The 19,237-nt window shown below is 44.4% G+C and overlaps 1 protein-coding gene across 2 annotated transcripts in view; it reads right to left on the reverse strand.

Moving 5' to 3' along the window:
• Nucleotides 1–965: 965 nt before the first annotated feature.
• LOC141141076 (uncharacterized) overlaps nt 966–19,237 on the reverse strand; it is a 113,256-nt gene continuing 94,984 nt past the window's right edge. For both annotated transcript variants that reach the window (XM_073628770.1, XM_073628769.1), the window contains one exon: nt 966–11,974. In XM_073628770.1, coding sequence (XP_073484871.1) covers nt 11,846–11,974 — 129 coding nt within the window. In that variant the 3' untranslated portion in view covers nt 966–11,845. The remainder of the gene's footprint in view (nt 11,975–19,237) is intronic.

Genomic DNA, 19,237 nt, shown 5'->3' on the forward strand with positions numbered 1-19,237 from the left:
AATTCTTTTGCTTTCCCCCTGACTCAGAATCCAGAAACGTCAGTTCAGCACTGGATGAAAGATGCAAGGGTCTGTCAGGAGTCCAGAAACTCATTGACCTTTATACACACACACTAATTACAAGCAAACAGATCACAGGGGAGGATGGTTACCTTTAATAGCCATTTAAACCCCTTTGGCTCGGTTCACACTAGCCCTCAAGTCGCCCCAAGTCGCCCCAAGAAGAGATTCACATTACAGGGAATCAGAGCGTCTTAATAGACACTACTGAAGTCGCTCTGACTTCAGAGCGTACTCCCTGTACTACTTGGATCCGACTTGGTAGGCGACCTGTACCATAGAAATCAATGGAAGTCTCCTCCAAGTCGGATCTCTATCTACAGTCAAGCGACTTTACAGGGAAAAAATTTAGTTTGCCCAGGCAAACCCCTCCCTCCCAGAGAGCTGATTATCCTGTGATTGGCCACAGCCAAAGTCGCCTGTCCTGGAGGCGACTTGAAGTCGCGTTGTAATTTGCTTAAAGTCGCGCTGAAGTCGCGTTGAAGTCGCGTTAAAGTCGCACTGAAGTCGTGTTGCCCCTGTGTGAATCGAGCCTTAGTGTCAACTTGTGTGCATGTTATCAGGCCAAAATCACCGGGGTATGTAAACTTTTGATCAGGGTCATTTGGGTAGTTTCTGTTGTGATTATGATATAAAAAGAGTAAACACAGCTGATTGATAATAAATGGCTTCAGCCAAACACTAACCATGAGTGAGAGAAAAGTTTTTGCGTTATCATTCATATTCTCTGAAAAATGGCCAAGAAAACATAAATTCTGCCAGGGTGTGTAAACTTATGAGCACAACTGTGTATATCTCCCATAGTGTGCGGTCTCTCTCTATAACTTTCCTACAGACTAAATAATAGACACTGATCTGGGGATATTTTCACCAAAGATATATAGCAGAATACATTTTGACCAAAATTTGTGAAGAAAGATTTTTTTTATTTGCAAAATTGTATAACAGAAACAAAGAAAATGTTCAAAATTTTCATGCTTTTTTCTATAGCAAAAAATAAAAGCCTCCAGAGGTGATTTAAAACCACCAATAGAAAGTTCTATTTCTGTGAAAGAAAATGATAAAAACGTCCTGTGTGTACAGCGTTACATGACCGAGTAATTGTCATTCAAGGTGTGAGAGCGCTGAAAGCTGAGGATTGGCCTGGGCAGGAAGGAGGGGGGGGGGGGGGTGCCCGGTATTGGAGGGGTTAAGAATGTAAAACCTTTAATCCAAAAGAAAGAAAAAACTGTAACTGATTATAAAGTGTGAGCTGAAGTTTGGCTTCAGTTTGTTGTTAGTGTATGTAAATCTGCTAGTCCATCTAACACTCACCCCCCCCCCCCCAGACTGACAATGCTGCTGTCCAAAAGGTGCCCCCTGTGCTCCTTCATCCAGAGTGGAGGGGGGGGGGGCTCTAATATAGGAGGTGTGTTAATGGCCAGATCACCAGGTAAAAACAGTGTAAGAAAAGCCTAAAAAAAAACAACGAATGCGGCCGCCTCGTCTAATGATTGATAAGCTGCAATATATATGACGACATTTTTGGTTTTGGGTTTAATGCGGATTTGAATAACTTTACATTATAACATTAGAACGCCTGTAATGATTGTATTGTTTCCTGTACAATACTCATTCTGTACTGCCATCCCGTTCATGATGTTATATCTTAAAATGATCCTAAACTCTATATTTATAATAACAATCCACAGAACTATTCATCCTGTGAACAGCGTGTACCTTCGTTCTGTGTCAATGGGGGCAAAAACAAATGTTATTAGGCTCTTTTCTCATCAGGTCGAGTGTTAGGCTTTTTACAGACTAGAGGAGGATCAGGAAAATAGCATATTATGGCCACTAGATGGAGCTGACAATCATAGTGAAGTATTCATTTCTTTTGATTATCAGCTCCATCTAGTGGCCATATTGTGCCCCTTCCCTCTTTTTTGTGCCCGTTTTTGGGTATCTTGCACCTTGGCTTCTGATGGGGGGTAGAGCTGGCCCTCTTGTACTGGGCCCTGACCCTATTAGTCCAGTGGGGGGGGGGGGGCATCAAGAGAGAAGGGAATTTTTATTTTCCACAGGGCTCAGGCGGAATATTGTCATGGCTTCCAGCAGTTCTAATAAAGGTCCCTGTGCCCCAGTAATTCAGCAGGAGGACCCGGGTCAGAGAGGGGGATTTTCTTTGCTTCTGAGAGCAGGAGAAGTAATACTAAGTGACTCGGACAGTTACTCCTGACATCTGCACTCTGTACGATACATACTCCTGACCCCTGCACTCTGTACAATACATACTCCTGACACCTGCACTTTGTACAATACATACTCCTGACCCCTGCACTCTGTACAATACATACTCCTGACCCCTGCACTCTGTACAATACATACTCCTGACACCTGCACTTTGTACAATACATACTCCTGACCCCTGCACTCTGTACAGTAGAAAATCCTGACACATGTACTCTGTACAATACATACTCCTGACACATGTGCTCTGTAAGGTAAATACTCCTGACCCCTGCACTCTGTACAATACATACTCCTGACACCTGCACTCTGTACGATACATACTCCTGACCCCTGCACTCTGTACGATACATACTCCTGACCCCTGCACTCTGTACAATACATACTCCTGACCCCTGCACTCTGTACGATACATACTCCTGACCCCTGCACTCTGTACGATACATACTCCTGACACCTGCACTTTGTACAATACATACTCCTGACCCCTGCACTCTGTACAATACATACTCCTGACCCCTGCACTCTGTACAATACATACTCCTGACACCTGCACTTTGTACAATACATACTCCTGACCCCTGCACTCTGTACAGTAGAAAATCCTGACACATGTACTCTGTACAATACATACTCCTGACACATGTGCTCTGTAAGGTAAATACTCCTGACCCCTGCACTCTGTACAATACATACTCCTGACACCTGCACTCTGTACGATACATACTCCTGACCCCTGCACTCTGTACGATACATACTCCTGACCCCTGCACTCTGTACGATACATACTCCTGACCCCTGCACTCTGTACAATACATACTCCTGACCCCTGCACTCTGTACAATACATACTCCTGACCCCTGCACTCTGTACAATACATACTCCTGACCCCTGCACTCTGTACGATACATACTCCTGACCCCTGCACTCTGTACAATACATACTCCTGACCCCTGCACTCTGTGCAATATACTCCTGACACCTGCACTCTGTACAGTAGAAAATCCTGACACATGTACTCTGTACAATACATACTCCTGACACATGTGCTCTGTATGTTAAATACTCCTGACCCCTGCACTCTGTACAATACATACTCCTGACACCTGTACTCTGTACGACACATACTCCTGACACCTGCACTCTTTGTTATATACTCCTGACACCTGCACTCTGTATGTAGGATTCATTTTTAAACCCCTCCCACTGTTAGTACAGTTTTGCTGCACCCACAATTCACTATGGCCTGCTTCATAATTGTCCTCTGGATGTTTAAGGGGGGCCTTGTCAGGGAGGCTGTACAGTGCCCCATGGTGTCCTGCACCCCTAAACTCTCTCTCCGGTCGTTGAGTTTAGCATAACAAGTTACTGAGGGATATTGGGTAAAGCTAAAGCTGATGGTATATTGTGAAGGGTGAGTTACCCATCTGCACAGTAGAAGATCCCAGAAATCTCAGTAGCTCCTTGGGGGCGGGATGGGGCGGGGTGGGGCGGAGCTCCCCTGGAATAACAAAAGACAAGAAGCCGCCATTCCAGACAAAGTTGTTTTTATTTCCCTGCTTTCCGACAATCTTACAGAGATCCTCATTGGACCCCAGATACACCGACAGACATGTCCCAGGTACTTCTAGGAGTAATGTCATGTAGCCAGCCGGGGGGGGGGGGGGGGAGGGGTGGTGGTCCCCACTGCAGCCAATCAGATACATCCGTGTCACGAAACAAAGTCCTCCTGTGAAATCAGAGCTCACCTCGGCGTTCCACTGCCGGCAAATTCTTCCACCAGACCTCCCGGCGCGGCGTCCTCATACACGCAGGACGTTCGTAGAGTGCTCAACGTGACCGCTTCTAATCACAGTGGGAGAAATAAGTGGCACTTTTTTTTTATTTTTTATTTTTTTCAACAACAAAAATAAAATAAAATCCTTTTCAGAGGCAGTACGGTAAGCAGCGAATCTGAACACCCCTTCGAAAAAAAAAAAAAAAAAAAAGACCCTTTTTTTTTTTTTTTTTATAAGCTTTTGATGTACGAAGTGATTACCTGCGTTCTTAGTCTCCTAGAAAAGCCGCTAGATTTAAAAATAACACACCTCTAGTACAAAAATACGTGTACAAAAATAGTTTAGCAGCTATACGAGTGCGTGCCGCCATGTAGGGCTATTCAAAATACATCCGATCAATGGAGGGGGGAGGGGTATTCCTGAAGGGGATTGTGCTAATTCAACGGGTGGTCAAACCCTAAGCCACCTAAAGGCGCAACGGTCTCTTTTACCAACAAATTATTTCTGCTTATTCGACAAGATTGTATCATGGCCGCTGACCACAAAAGTCAGCTCAGGAGTGAAAATGTATTTTAAAGTGCATTCCTTGGCCCCATGCCAAGTGGAGGTCCCCAGAATTTATCACAACCATCGTTGGGAGTTGTAGGCTGTGTGAGAAACGTACACTTTCCAGCTTGGACATTTTTATGAAATACAAAATAATAATTTGGAAACAATGTAACATAAGGGTCCACCATTCTCAACTGGGGCTCCTCAAGAGGTTGCTAGAGCTTCTTGTGCTGTGGCTGGTTGACCTTCCATCTAATAATGCCTACATAGCTCCAGAGCCAACAGCACCTGTCAAAGCCAGCTCTATGAACCCAATGATCTTGGTTAGCTGTCTGAAAGGGGAAATTCCTCCCATGGGCCACCAATGTAAGGGGGATTCTTTCCACTGACCACCAGTGTAAGGGGCATTCTTTCCACTGACCACCAGTGTAAGGGGCATTCTTTTCAATGGCCACCAAAATATGAGGCATTGTTCCCGCTGGACACCAATGTAAAGAGCATTTTTCTTACTGGGCACCAATGTAAGGAGCATTCTCTCCACTGGCCACCAATGTAAGGAGCATTCTTTCCACTGGCCACCAATGTAAGGAGCATTCTTTCCACTGGCCACCAATGTAAGGAGCATTCTTTCCACTGGCCACCAATGTAAGGAGCATTCTCTCCACTGGCCACCAATGTAAGGAGCATTCTTTCCACTGGCCACCAATGTAAGGAGCATTCTTTCCACTGGCCACCAATGTAAGGAGCATTCTCTCCACTGGCCACCAAAGTAAGGAGCATTCTCTCCACTGACCACCAAAGTAAGGAGCATTCTCTCCACTGACCACCAAACTAAGGAGCATTCTCTCCACTGGCCACCAATGTAAGGAGCATTCTTTCTACTGGCCACCAATGTAAGGAGCATTCTTTCCACTAGCCACCAATGTAAGGAGCATTCTTCCCACTGATCACCAATGTAAGGGACATTCTTCTCACTGACCACCAACGTAAGGACCATTCTTCCCCGTGGCCACCAATGTAAGGAGCATTCTTTCCACTAGCCACCAATGTAAGGAGCATTCTTCCCACTGATCACCAATGTAAGGAGCATTCTTCCCACTGATCACCAATGTAAGGAGCATTCTTCCCACTGATCACCAATGTAAGGAACATTCTTCTCACTGATCACCAATGTAAGGAACATTCTTCCCACTGATCACCAATGTAAGGAACATTCTTCCCACTGATCACCAATGTAAGGAACATTCTTCTCACTGATCACCAATGTAAGGAACATTCTTCTCACTGATCACCAATGTAAGGAACATTCTTCTCACTGATCACCAATGTAAGGAACATTCTTCTCACTGATCACCAATGTAAGGAACATTCTTCTCACTGATCACCAATGTAAGGAACATTCTTCACACCGATCACCAATGTAAGGAACATTCTTCTCACTGATCACCAATGTAAGGAACATTCTTCTCACTGATCACCAATGTAAGGAACATTCTTCCCACTGGCCACCAATGTAAGGAGCATTCTTCCCACTGGCCACCAATGTAAGGAGCATTCTTCCCCCTGGCCACCAACGTAAAGGGCATTCTTTCCACTGGCCACCAATGTAAGGAGCATTCTTCCCACTGATCACCAATGTAAGGAACATTCTTCCCACTGATCACCAATGTAAGGAACATTCTTCTCACTGATCACCAATGTAAGGAACTTTCTTCCCACTGATCACCAATGTAAGGAACATTCTTCTCACTGATCACCAATGTAAGGAACATTCTTCTCACTGATCACCAATGTAAGGAACATTCTTCTCACTGATCACCAATGTAAGGAACATTCTTCTCACTGATCACCAATGTAAGGAACATTCTTCTCACTGATCACCAATGTAAGGAACATTCTTCTCACTGATCACCAATGTAAGGGACATTCTTCTCACTGATCACCAATGTAAGGAACATTCTTCCCACTGATCACCAATGTAAGGAATATTCTTCACACTGATCACCAATGTAAGGAGCATTCTTCTCACTGATCACCAATGTAAGGAGCATTCTTCCCACTGATCACCAATGTAAGGAACATTCTTCCCACTGATCACCAATGTAAGGAACATTCTTCTCACTGATCACCAATGTAAGGAACATTCTTCCCACTGATCACCAATGTAAGGGACATTCTTCTCACTGATCACCAATGTAAGGAACATTCTTCTCACTGATCACCAATGTAAGGGACATTCTTCTCACTGATCACCAATGTAAGGAACATTCTTCCCACTGATCCCCAATGTAAGGAACATTCTTCCCACTGGCCACCAACGTAAAGGGCATTCTTTCCACTGGCCACCAATGTAAGGAGCATTCTTCCCACTGATCACCAATGTAAGGAACATTCTTCCCACTGATCACCAATGTAAGGAACATTCTTCTCACTGATCACCAATGTAAGGAACATTCTTCTCACTGATCACCAATGTAAGGAACATTCTTCTCACTGATCACCAATGTAAGGGACATTCTTCTCACTGATCACCAATGTAAGGAACATTCTTCCCACTGATCCCCAATGTAAGGAACATTCTTCCCACTGATCACCAATGTAAGGAACATTCTTCACACTGATCCCCAATGTAAGGAACATTCTTCACACTGATCACCAATGTAAGGAACATTCTTCCCACTGGCCACCAATGTAAGGAGCATTCTTCCCACTGATCACCAATGTAAGGAGCATTCTTCCCACTGGCCACCAATGTAAGGAGCATTCTTCACACTGGCCACCAACGTAAAGGGCATTCTTTCCACTGGCCACCAATGTAAGGAGCATTCTTCCCACTGATCACCAATGTAAGGAGCATTCTTCCCACTGGACACCAATGTAAGGAGCATTCTTCTCACTGATCACCAATGTGAGGAGCATTTTCCCCGCTGGCCACCACTGTAAGGAGCATTCTTTTCACTGGTCACTAATATAAAGGGCATTCTTCCCACTGGACACCAATGTAAGAGACATTCTTCCCACTAGCCACCAACGTAAAGGGCATTCTTTCCACTGGCCACCAATGTAAGGAGCATTCTCCCCACTGGACACCAATATAAGGAGCATTCTTCCCACTGACCACCAACGTAAAGGGCATTCTTTCCATTGGTCACCAATATATGAGGCATTCTTCCCACTGGCCACCAATGTAAGGAGCATTTTTTCTTAATGTCCAGTGTCCACCAATGTAAGGGGCATTCTCCCCACTGGCCACCAATGTAATCAGCATTCTTTATACTGGCCAGCAATGTAAATGGCATTCTTTCCACTGGCGACCAATATATGAGGCATTCTTCCCATTGGCCACCAATGTAAGGAGCATTTTTCTTATTGTCCACCAATGTAATAGGCATTCTCCCCACTGGCCACCAATGTAAGGAGCATTCTTTACACTGGCCACCAATGTAAACGGCATTCTTTCCACTGGCCACCAATGTAAGTCCACCCCTTACATTAGGGTTCCCATGAGAGTCCCTCCTTACATCAGGGTCCACATAGGAGTCAACCTTTACATTATCCAGGTGCATGTTGGGGGGAGTTGAAGTGGAGACCATAGGCAGCCTCTGATGACCTCAATCCTGAATCTGTACACATTGAGCATATGCCACTGACCCTTGCTACGGGGCCAGATAAAATCTTTTTCCGGGCCATAATTTGGAGACCCCTGCTTTATTATATAGCCCAATATATTATAGGGTATGCTTTTTATGAACTCCACTCTACTGTCATCACTGGAGCCACCATTGGACCAATGCGTGTCCTCACCTTTCCAGATCACCATCATCTCAAATGTGTTTTCAAAAAGTAACATTTAACATAAAGCAACAAACACTGAACTTTGTAAAAGGCCGTCTAAATATCTGATAAAGTGCATACGCTGTTAATACTATTTTAATACTTTAGTATAGCTGTGATTGTGCGAGGATCTTCAGCTGGTGCTCCAGAGTTCAAAGTATTTAGAGAGTAAAATATATGACTTTGTACATTAATAAGAAGGTAGCTTCTGGGTTAAAATGTGGCCAGCACAATTTCCTTTTTACACAGCAGATGTACCTTCACTTGCCAAAAACTTTCAGACAAACAAAGATTTCCTAAAAGTGGACCACCTGCCATTCTATGACCTAACAGAGTGTGGGGTCCATCAATGCATCAGGAAAGAGTGATGGCATTGTGGTGTAGAGCTGGGTTAGGATGACGGGAAAACTTTAGGATAAAGATCTTATAGAGCTGTAAATGATGGAAAAGCAAAGAGCCCAAACTTACACTGGTAGCTGTTGGCCAATTTTCAGTTGTGTGGCCATGCAAGATGTATCAGCTGGGTGTTGGGCCATGTTGGCCATCAGCAAAAGTAGAAGTTTGGAATCAGCGGGAATCCCATTTGTTGGCTAACTAAAGTTTTAGGTGCAAGTTTCTCGATAATATACAATATTGCCAGAAGAAGAGGCCAGAGCGCCTTGAAAATCTGCACTTCAATCTTTGTAGTTAGCCAATTAATGACATCACCCTAAATCCAAACTTCTACATACTGAAGATATAAATATTGCCCAAGATTAAATTTGGATTTATATGAACATTAGATAAAAGAGAAATCACCCAATGGCTTCTCAAAGGAATTGACAGTTTTTCTGAAGTCATCAGCAATTATTCACACATTGATTAAACACAATTATTTACAAACTTTGGTAGAACACCATCATCTAACAATTGCTAAAGAAGGCAACAAGCTGGGGTCCAAATTATAACCCTCTAGCTGTTGAGGAACTACAAGTCCTATCAGGCCCTGGAGTCATGCCTGTGGCTGTCAGTCTTGCGGTGCCTCATGGGACATGCAGTTCTTCAACAGCTGGAGGAATGCAGTTTGGAGGCCATAATTCTGTGCGAGTGTTCCTTCCACTATAGCAAATCAGCCTACCAGGGACAGTTTGGGCTTAAACAGCAGGACATGGACAAAACAGGGACCAAACCAGGTCCATAAAACGAGTAAATTGAGGAGAAACTAAGACTGGGGAATGTATAATAGAGGTTCCATTGTATTAAAATAAAAGGACTGATGGGAGGTATCTATAAGAACAGTACAAAGATGATGTAAATTAAAGCAGCAAGTATGTATTGCACATAGAAGGTTGCTACAACACTTGGACCTTTGGAAACTTGCTGAATAAGCAGAAATAATTCTCCAGAGAGCCTGGCAAGGATTATTCCAAGACATCTAGTCTAAAAGTTGTTTTTTTTATGATGGAACATGGCAAACTTATTTTTAAATCTTATATACCTAGGTAACCAACTGGTGGGTCAAGACCCCAAATGGAAGATGGCAAACTCATGATGGCCTAGAGCCTAGGTGACCAACCGGTGGGTCAAGACCCCAAATGGAAGATGGCAAACTAATGGTGGCCTAGAGCCTAGGTGACCAACTGGTGGGTCAAGACCCCAAATGGAAGATGGCAAACTCATGGTGGCCTAGAGCCTAGGTGACCAACCGGTGGGTCAAGACCCCAAATGGAAGATGGCAAACTCATGGTGGCCTAGAGCCTAGTTAAAGAAACTGGTGGGTCGAGACCCCAAATTAGTTTCCAAGATAAAGTTTTAGGGTCTCAATGAAAACTTAACATTTGTGAGGTGTCAGAAAATGGTACCCTGACTTTTGGGATCACAACATAAAATTTGACCAGTTTGGCTTAGAAGACACAAGTTATAGGCAGACTGTGTTCCTGCTCCTCTTAACCAGGGGTCTCCAAACTTTCTAAACAAAGGGCAAGTTTTTTGTCCTTCAGACTTTAGGGGGGCCGGACTGTGGCCAGCGGGAGTGAACATTTTCCAGGCATCAATTGGATTAAACATCACGTTTGGTATTAGGTGGAGGAATAGTGCCCCATCATTGGTATCATTGGGAGGAATAGTGCCCCATTGTTGGTATCATTGAGAGGAATAGTGCCCCATTGTTGGCGTCAGTTGGAAGAATATTGTCTCATTAGTGGGAGGAATAGTGCCCCAAGGGCCAGATAAAGGCAAGCAAAGGGGCGCATCCGACTCTCTCCCCCCCCCCTTAGGGCCGCAGTTTGGAGACCACTGCTCTTAACTCAAGGCAAGAATCTAAGTGAATGAAGATAACATTTCTGGATGGAGCCATAACAATAAAACGGACAATATTTGGTCTGGTAATTTCACATTTCAGGAGCCCTTCCACAACCTGAATATATCCCTGCACATTCCTTCTGTTGTAGGATGTCGATAAAGTCACCTCTGGTCCAGCAGGTAAGAGAAGAATGCAATATTTGCTTCAACACCTCCCTCTGTCCTGCCTTGTGACCTCTCTTCAACAAATCAGAGTTATCTTTAATGGGGTGTCCCACAGCAGGAACCAGAAGTTGACTTTGGTTTTGAGTGGTACTTCAAGTTACTTTAGACCTGGTAACCCTGTTGCATCAGTATCTACCCCGAAAAATAGGGGGAACCTTACAGACCATTTCCACAGTTGTGGTCAGAATATCCTCATTTAAACAAGTGGCAACACTACAATATCAAGGACACTTCTCTAGTATATAATTATGCCATAAAGCACATAGATGCTAGATCTGACATTGGCCAAACCATGTCCGACAGGAGAACGCTGAGATCTTTCTAGCTTTAGAGTACATCCATCGGCAAAGCACGCTTTTAAAGCAGTCAATTGCAACAATTCCATTCTAAAAACGCCAACACTAGATGCTTCTTTGGGCTGAACATGTAGGTAGGTATCCACGTTGCTTTTCTTCTCCAGACTGTCGTCAATCTTCAATATCTTACTACACCTCTTAAATATTTTTGGATTTATTTTCTTCGTGTCCTTCAAAGCTTTACTTCATAATAAAGAACTGACATATCTTTATTTCATGTCCAAACTTACATCAACGAAAACTATCAAGATCCTAGGCTTCATTCGAGTCCTCCTACACTAATCAAAGACTGAAAGCTTCTGCTAGCAAATGCCGCCACTTGTCTTCAAAGTCCACCTCTCCTATTTCTCCTCTTCAAGTCCTCCTGATGACAGTACATCCAAGGTGTCAGTGCTGGTAGTAGATTAAACAGCGAAAGAAAGAATAACTTGAGAAGGAACATTATTGCTTTTTTTTTTTTTAGTGAGACTTTGAGCTGCTGAAGGCTGATTGGTCTATGATGAAGGTCCTGAGATTAATCCACGAGGCTTCTTTTTAGTAGGCACAAGACGGTTCTTCGACAGGTACTATTGGGCTAATAGGCTTTATGGTGCTAAGGGAACGGAAGGCAAACGTCGCTGGGTCATAGATGTAATGTGGAGGCTGGCGACCTCCACCGATACTCTACAGGGAAAGAGAAAAAAATCGATTAGGAAGTAAAATAGACATGTATGTGCAAAACTAGCTAGACAGTAATATAAAGAGACATAACCTGTTTCTTACAGTATATGAAAAAAAAAAATACACAATGAAGTTGTGATTAAAAAAAAAATGCTCATATTGGAGTATAAGCTATGGAACTTTAAGTAGATTTTAAAGCTGAACTCCCTAAAAATATAAAAAATGACCCTTGCCCCCCCCCCCCCAGCAGCCAGTGCTCATTCCTTCTCTCTGATGCTCCAGATTGTTGGTGGGTCCTCACTTACCATGCAGGATTGCTGGCTCTGCATTGTGCGTGATGATGTCAGAACACCTGTGACCAATAGAACTGCTTCGAAGGACTGGTCACCAGCTAGGGCCAATGTACATATGTATATACACAATACCTGTAGGATCCCTCTAGAACAGCCATTCTCAACCATTTCTACACAGAGAAACCCTTGAAATAATGTTCTGGTCTTAGGGAACGCCTGCTAAAATGACTATATCTACAACTTATGATAAATTAGTGTGATGGTCAGTGGGAAGAATGCTCCTTACACTTGTGGTCATTGGGAGGAATTACCCCCTTACAGATAGCTAAATAAATCAATGATGTCAGTGGGAGCTTATTTGAGGTGCAGAAATTGCTCTTGGAACCCCTAACAACCTCTGGAGGAACCCTAAGGTTCCACAGAACCCTGGTTGAGAAACCCTTCTTTAGAAACTGGAGTAGACACTGCTACTACACCTTTACTACACTGCTACTCCACAGTGACCTCCACTAGCTTCTGGGTCCTGTGCCGAGTGGCTGCCCTGATGCATTGTGAACACAGGAGATCGTCCACTTGGCAGGGGCATCATTCAGAGATCATTTTGCATTTTTTTCAATCTACGCAAAGTGTTCTCTGACAAGTGGAGAGGCAGGGTGGTGACATCACATTCTCTACCTGGCCCAATCAGAGAATGCTTTGTATTAATTTAATGAAAAGCCGCTCGGTGCCTTAACTGGAAGCTAGTGGAGATCACTGTGGTAGTGGTGCCTAGAGGAACTTCTAGAGGGATCCCACAGGTATGGTATGGTCCAAGCTGGGCCAATGTAACTATGTAAAAATATCCATATTACCATACCTAGATATCTAAACACTTAACCCCCTGCAGTGTAGGGGTAGCCCCAATACAATGGTCATTTGTTGTTTTTCCTGGAATTCAGCCCTAAAGTGCATCTGTGCATTGTCCATTGAGGTCAAGGCAACAGGTTCACTTTGATTCAGACCTCCTGAGACTTTCCGATAAGCTGCTAGAAGTTAAAAAGAAGGCAGGTATTCGCTATGGGTCACCAGAGTCATATTTATTTATTTATTTATTAAAATGCTTAACCTACGCAGTCTTACCCGAAGGCCTTGATGCGCAAAAACAAAAGGACATTGACATTAAAAAACCTTAAGAGAACCAACAAACCAGCATAGCAAGATACAGAATAAAACCCAGGGAGCCTGTCCATCACACCCCAAATAAAAATTGGGTGACTCCAAAAGCTTGTATAAAAAGTACAGTTTTCAATTTCTTTCGAAATTTCAAAAAGTCATTCTCAAATCTCAGTTTCAGAGGCAAGGAGTTCCAAAATTCAGCTCCTTGTACTTCACTCCTTCTCCCTCCGCATGTTTTTGTTTTAAATTTTGGAAACTTCAGTATGGCCAAGTTCACCGATCACAAGGATCGGGTAGGCACATACTTGACAAATTTTTCCTTCAGATACTCCGGGCCATATCCATGCAGTGCCTTATGGACAAGACATCTGGTTTTAAACAGAACCCTTTCTATCATGGGCAGCCAATGCAGGGCTCTAAGGGATGGAGTGATGTGGTCACGGCAACCAACACCTGTCAGTAACCTTGCTGCTGCATTCTGAATCAACTGGAGCTTGTAGATGGTACAAGCAGGCAAACCCAGTAGTCAGTCCAATCGACCGCTGATAATGGCATTGACCATGGCTATCTTGTCAGAGTCTGTGATATAGCGAAAAGTCGACCTCAGGAGTCTCAGGTAGAAGTGACATGAACTCACCACTTGATTTACCTGAGGGCACAGGTTCAGCCTAGAGTCAAAGATGACATCCAGGTCCCTAAACTGAGTGGCCGGAATCGGAAAAGGTTTGAAAGATTCCGGCCATGACGGAAACAAGTTTTGTATACACCTGGTTACTGAGGATGATACATTCAGTTTTGGTGCATGCACAGGACTATGGACTCCTCCTATGGCAGCGCTGGTGACATGAACTGACATAGTTATCCATACCTGGAAAAAAACATTTGCAAAAAGTTTTTATTACGTTACCAAAACTTAGAGCCCCAAGTTTACCAAGGCCTTGGAGTGTGTGCAGGTATGTCAGGAGGAGTAAGGCAAGCATGTGATGTACTCAGTAGCTCTTTATGTAGTGTGAAGTTAGGTCCTTTTTTCATATAAGTAGCAATTTATTATGGATCCTGCTGGACATTTATCTTCAGAGACCCGTTCCTTCCCTCCATTATTGGTCTGGCCCACTAGGTTATACAATACACCACTGCCAGTTGTTATAATCAGCACTTTGTTGGGGAAGGGGGATCATAAAAATATGTTCAACATTGATAAATAAGAAAAGAAATCTATTTTTACAATGGTGAGGTCAGTGCAGGAGAAGGAGTATTGTGTGACTTCTAAGAAGGCCAGCCAAAGTCCAGTACAAAAAATAGCTGCCACCGAGGACAAGCCCATTGTGTGGCTGCATTCCGAGTCTGGAGATCACACAGTCATCACAATAGAAATATCATTTCACTCTAAAGAGTCTTCTTTGGTTTTTAGTTATATAAAAGGCAGCTCAAGATTCTTTGACACAAAAATGCTACATGTAACTTTTCTGTAATACCAAAAACATAACTTCATTGTGGGTATTTATTTTTAAGATGCCTCTATTCACTAGAGAGTGGTGACATCACTGAGAATGCAGCCTATCCAATCACTAGAGAGCGGTGACATCACTGAGAATGCCGCCTATCCAATCACTAGAGAGCGGTGACATCACTGAGAATGCCGCCTATCCATTCACTAGAGAGCGATGACATCACTGAGAATGCAGCCTATCCATTCACTAGAGAGCGGTGACATCACTGAGAATGCAGCATATCCAATCACTAGAGAGCGGTGACATCACTGAGAATGCAGCCTATCCATTCACTAGAGAGCGATGACATCACTGAGAATGCAGCCTATCCATTCACTAGAGAGCGATGACATCACTGAGAATGCAGCCTATCCATTCACTAGAGAGCGGTGACATCACTGAGAATGCAGCCTATCCACTCACTAGAGAGCGGTGACATCACTGAGAATGCAGCCTATCCACTCACTAGATACAAGTTATTCAGTTTGCACACATGCTCCAGTAAAATGAACTTACAGAACTTTCCATATTTTCTAACACAGGAAAATCTTCTATACTCGCTGTATGGTTTGAATTATACGTATTTACTCTGAGCAGGATTAGCTGTATATATCATCAGAAGAACCCATAAACAGAAAATTACCGTGACAAAGACAGAAGGGAAATGCGGGATAAATGGAATGCTTTGTAACATACAGTATGCACTGAACTTGGACACCCAGCAATGGTCATTTACCAGAGCGCTGAACTGAAATATGCCTGGTTGTCAGATTGCCAAGCATCTGGTATTTTCAGGTGGCGGTCAGCAATAGAAGGCCACGTTTTTTTCCTTTGAAAAAACTGGAATTTAGAATTGATAGGGATGTGTGTTCTTCCCACTCCCGCTGTCTACAAGACTTTACATTTTGGTGGGGCTCTCTTGGAACTTGGTGTTCTGGGCTTCCTGTGTTTACATTTCCCTGTCAGAGCGAGGCCTCAGAGTTTCATCCCATCGGTGTGGTGCAGGAAGTCTTGTCTGTCCTGTCAACTGGCCAACCCCTGATGGGTTGGTCACCGATAGGTTGGACCAGGCTTTGACAAAACATGTAAGCCCTGTTCTAGAAGTGTCCTTCAACCTTCCCGCTTTTGGAGAGAACAGTCATTTGTCAGCCCTCCCTCCTTGGGAAAGGGGTTCTATAGCTCTTCCCTTGCTGGGGAAAGGAAGGTTTTGCACCTGGCTGTAGGCCTCAAGGCTAGAGCCCACCTGGGACTAGGTGTTGCCCCTCTGATTGCAGGCTGTGTCCCTGGAGGCCATGCTAACCTCATTTTCATCAGTAAAATGGAGGAACACCAGAACCTCCAATTTTGTGGGGCCAATATGCTTCAGAAGACGTTCTGTGTGATGCTACTGGGTGCAGAGACCCACTCAGCAACGTCTAGCCCGTGGAGCTGTTGGAGCTCAACCATTGCGTTTTGGGGGTATTCCACCTTCTTGTGTCCTACCACCTATCATGTTCATGATCCAACAGTGAAAATGCATTTAAATCTGGACCTGCACTTCTTCATCTACAGAACCCCTGGGACAAGTCATTTCTAGGAGGGAGTCCTCCTCATCTTCATAAGAACTTTCTAGGTGGAGGCACCAAGGATTCATGAACTCAGAGAGACACTGATTTAAACTCAGAGGAAGCTTGGGATCCCCTGTGCGTCGGGTGTAAAAGCTGCTAGGAAAGGGTTATCTCCTATAGCCCTCCAAAAACAGGGTTACCTCTATCTAAAGCCAAAAGTTGCATTTGTTTGTTTTGGATAGAGTAGAGAAAAGAGACAAGTAAAGCCCTCAGATTTTTTTTTTTTGCCATCTTTGTCCTATTGGGGGGATTCCACTTGCTGCCCCCGAGACACAGCATGAAAAGGGTGTTAATCCTCTCAGAGTTTTGCCACTACAGCAAGTGTTTTTGTTTTAAAAATTTCCCCTCTATTCTTGTCCTGGTGGCAAGCTAAATTTTGGTTTTCTCATCACTGACTCTCTCCAGGGGGACAATGAGAGCAATAAAAACCTACAGTATATTAGGACAGACCTGTCTGCATTTTGCTGTTGCAGTTCACCCCTTTGAAATGGAGTTGGGTGTTTGCTATAATGGCCTAACAAGCCAGCAGGTTAGTTCCACCCCTCTAACTCAGGGGTATCCAAACTTTCCAAACAAAGGGCCGGTTAACGATCCTTCAGACTTTAGGGGGGGCCGGACTGTAGCCAGTGGGAGTAGAAACTGTCCGGGCATCAGTGGGAGTAAACAATTGCATCTTTGGCATTAGGGGGTAGAATAGTGCCCCATCATTGGTATCAGTGGGAGGAATAGTGTCCCATCATTGGTGTCAGTGGGAGGAATAGTGCCCCATCATTGGTATAAGTGGGAGGAATAGTGCCCCATCACTGGTATCAGTGGGAGGAATAGTGTCCCATCATTGGTGTCAGTGGGAGGAATAGTGCCCCATCATTGGTATCAGTGGGAGGAATAGTGTCCCATCATTGGTGTCAGTGGGAGGAATAGTGCCCCATCATTGGTGTCAGTGGGAGGAATAGTGTCCCATCATTGGTGTCAGTGGGAGGAATAGTGCCCCATCATTGGTATAAGTGGGAGGAATAGTGCCCCATCATTGGTATCAGTGGGAGGAATAGTGTCCCATCATTGGTTTCAGTGGGAGGAATAGTGCCCTATCATTGGTATCAGTGGGAGAATTGGTGCCCCATCATTGGTATCAGTAGTAGAGATAGTGCCCCATCATTGGTGTCTGTGGGAGGAATAGTGCCCCATCATTGGTGTCAATGGGAGGAATAGTGTCCCATCATTGGTGTCAGTGGGAGGAATAGTGCCCCATTGTTAATGTCAGTGGGAGGAATAGTACTCCATCATTGCTGTCAGTGGGATAAATAGTGCCCCATTGTCGATGTCAGTGGGAGGAACAATGCCCCATCATTGGTATCAGTGGGAGGAATAGTGTCCCATCATTGGTGTCAGTGGGAGGAATAGGGGCCCATCATTGGTGTCAATGGGAGGAATAGTGCCCCATCATTGGTGTCGGTGTGAGGAAGAGGGCCCCATCATTGGAGTCAGTGGGAGGAATAGTCCCTCATTATTGGTGGCAGTGGGATAAATAGTGCCCCATTGTTGGGAGGAATAGTATCTTGCACCTGTGAAAGGAAAAGGGGGCCGGATAAAGGCAAGCAAAGAGCCCCATCCGGCCCCTGGGCCACAGTTTGGAGACCACTGCTCTAACTGACAAACCTTTGTTGCATCCAGTTATAGCTTTACCTCTACCACTATTTAAAAACCTGACCGAAGTTCTAACCCCTTACTGCTTCACCCCCCTAAAAATAACCTTTTGGCTTTAAATACATTTCAATTGTGTCTTCAGAAGACTCAGAAGTCAAGACTCCTGAAGAATGTTGGGTATTGTAGACCTTTCTCTGCATCCAAGCCATTGATCTGCTCTCCAGTGCAACGTTCCCCGGCCACAGCTGTAAGCAGACTGCAGGGAAAGTTCTCCTTCTACTTGACGACAATTCTCCCCCACGTTGTTTTTGAAGTCTGTGCCACGGGGCTGGCTTGGCAGCCCAACAATAGAACCTCCATTCTGTGAGAATGCCGGGTGCCAGAACACTTGTGTTTGAAGTTTGAAGAACAGGCCTATAATTTAAAGCCAAGCAGCTCCCCGGGAAACGACCTTCAGCCGTACGGGAGGCCAGGCGATGGATCTTTTTATATTACTGGCTTTTATTAAAACTGGAAGGGATATCCATGTCATCAGCTCATCTCCCCCCTTCCGTCCATCCTACTAAATCTCAACGGTAATGGAGGCCTATTCACGTCCTTTTCTTCAGCCTGAAGGTCGTGCCATATGAGGGACCCTGGAGATGGAGATGGTGAAAACTTGCCAGTGATAAGAGCCAATGGGCCATTTATCAATTTGTATGGAATCACTTGTTCACTAGCTGGGCCAGCAGGCGGTCTCTCCCTACCGCTCCCCCAGGTAGCGGGTAGAGATTTGGCAGCATTCTCGGCCAGTGAGGGTTCCATTCCATAGAGGTAAGTGAAAGGCTCTACTGGGTTTGGGCTTGGCCATAACCCAACTTTCTTAATAAATAAACTAATAAATTAAAAAATAAGTGGCAAAAAAAACATCCATCCATCCAACATCCAAAAAGTATCCATCTGCCAACAGACCTCCGGCCTTCCCTTTAGTCTTGCACAGTTGTACAGGCTTGTAGGCAGGTGCAGTCTATTTTCTCCACTGTAGGTGGTGCTTAACCGCAGTGGCATTGTAGTTGGAGGGAAAGTCAAGAGGAGCAT

Source organism: Aquarana catesbeiana, linkage group LG04 (genome assembly GCF_042186555.1).
Source record: "Aquarana catesbeiana isolate 2022-GZ linkage group LG04, ASM4218655v1, whole genome shotgun sequence".
Lineage (NCBI taxonomy): Eukaryota > Metazoa > Chordata > Amphibia > Anura > Ranidae > Aquarana > Aquarana catesbeiana.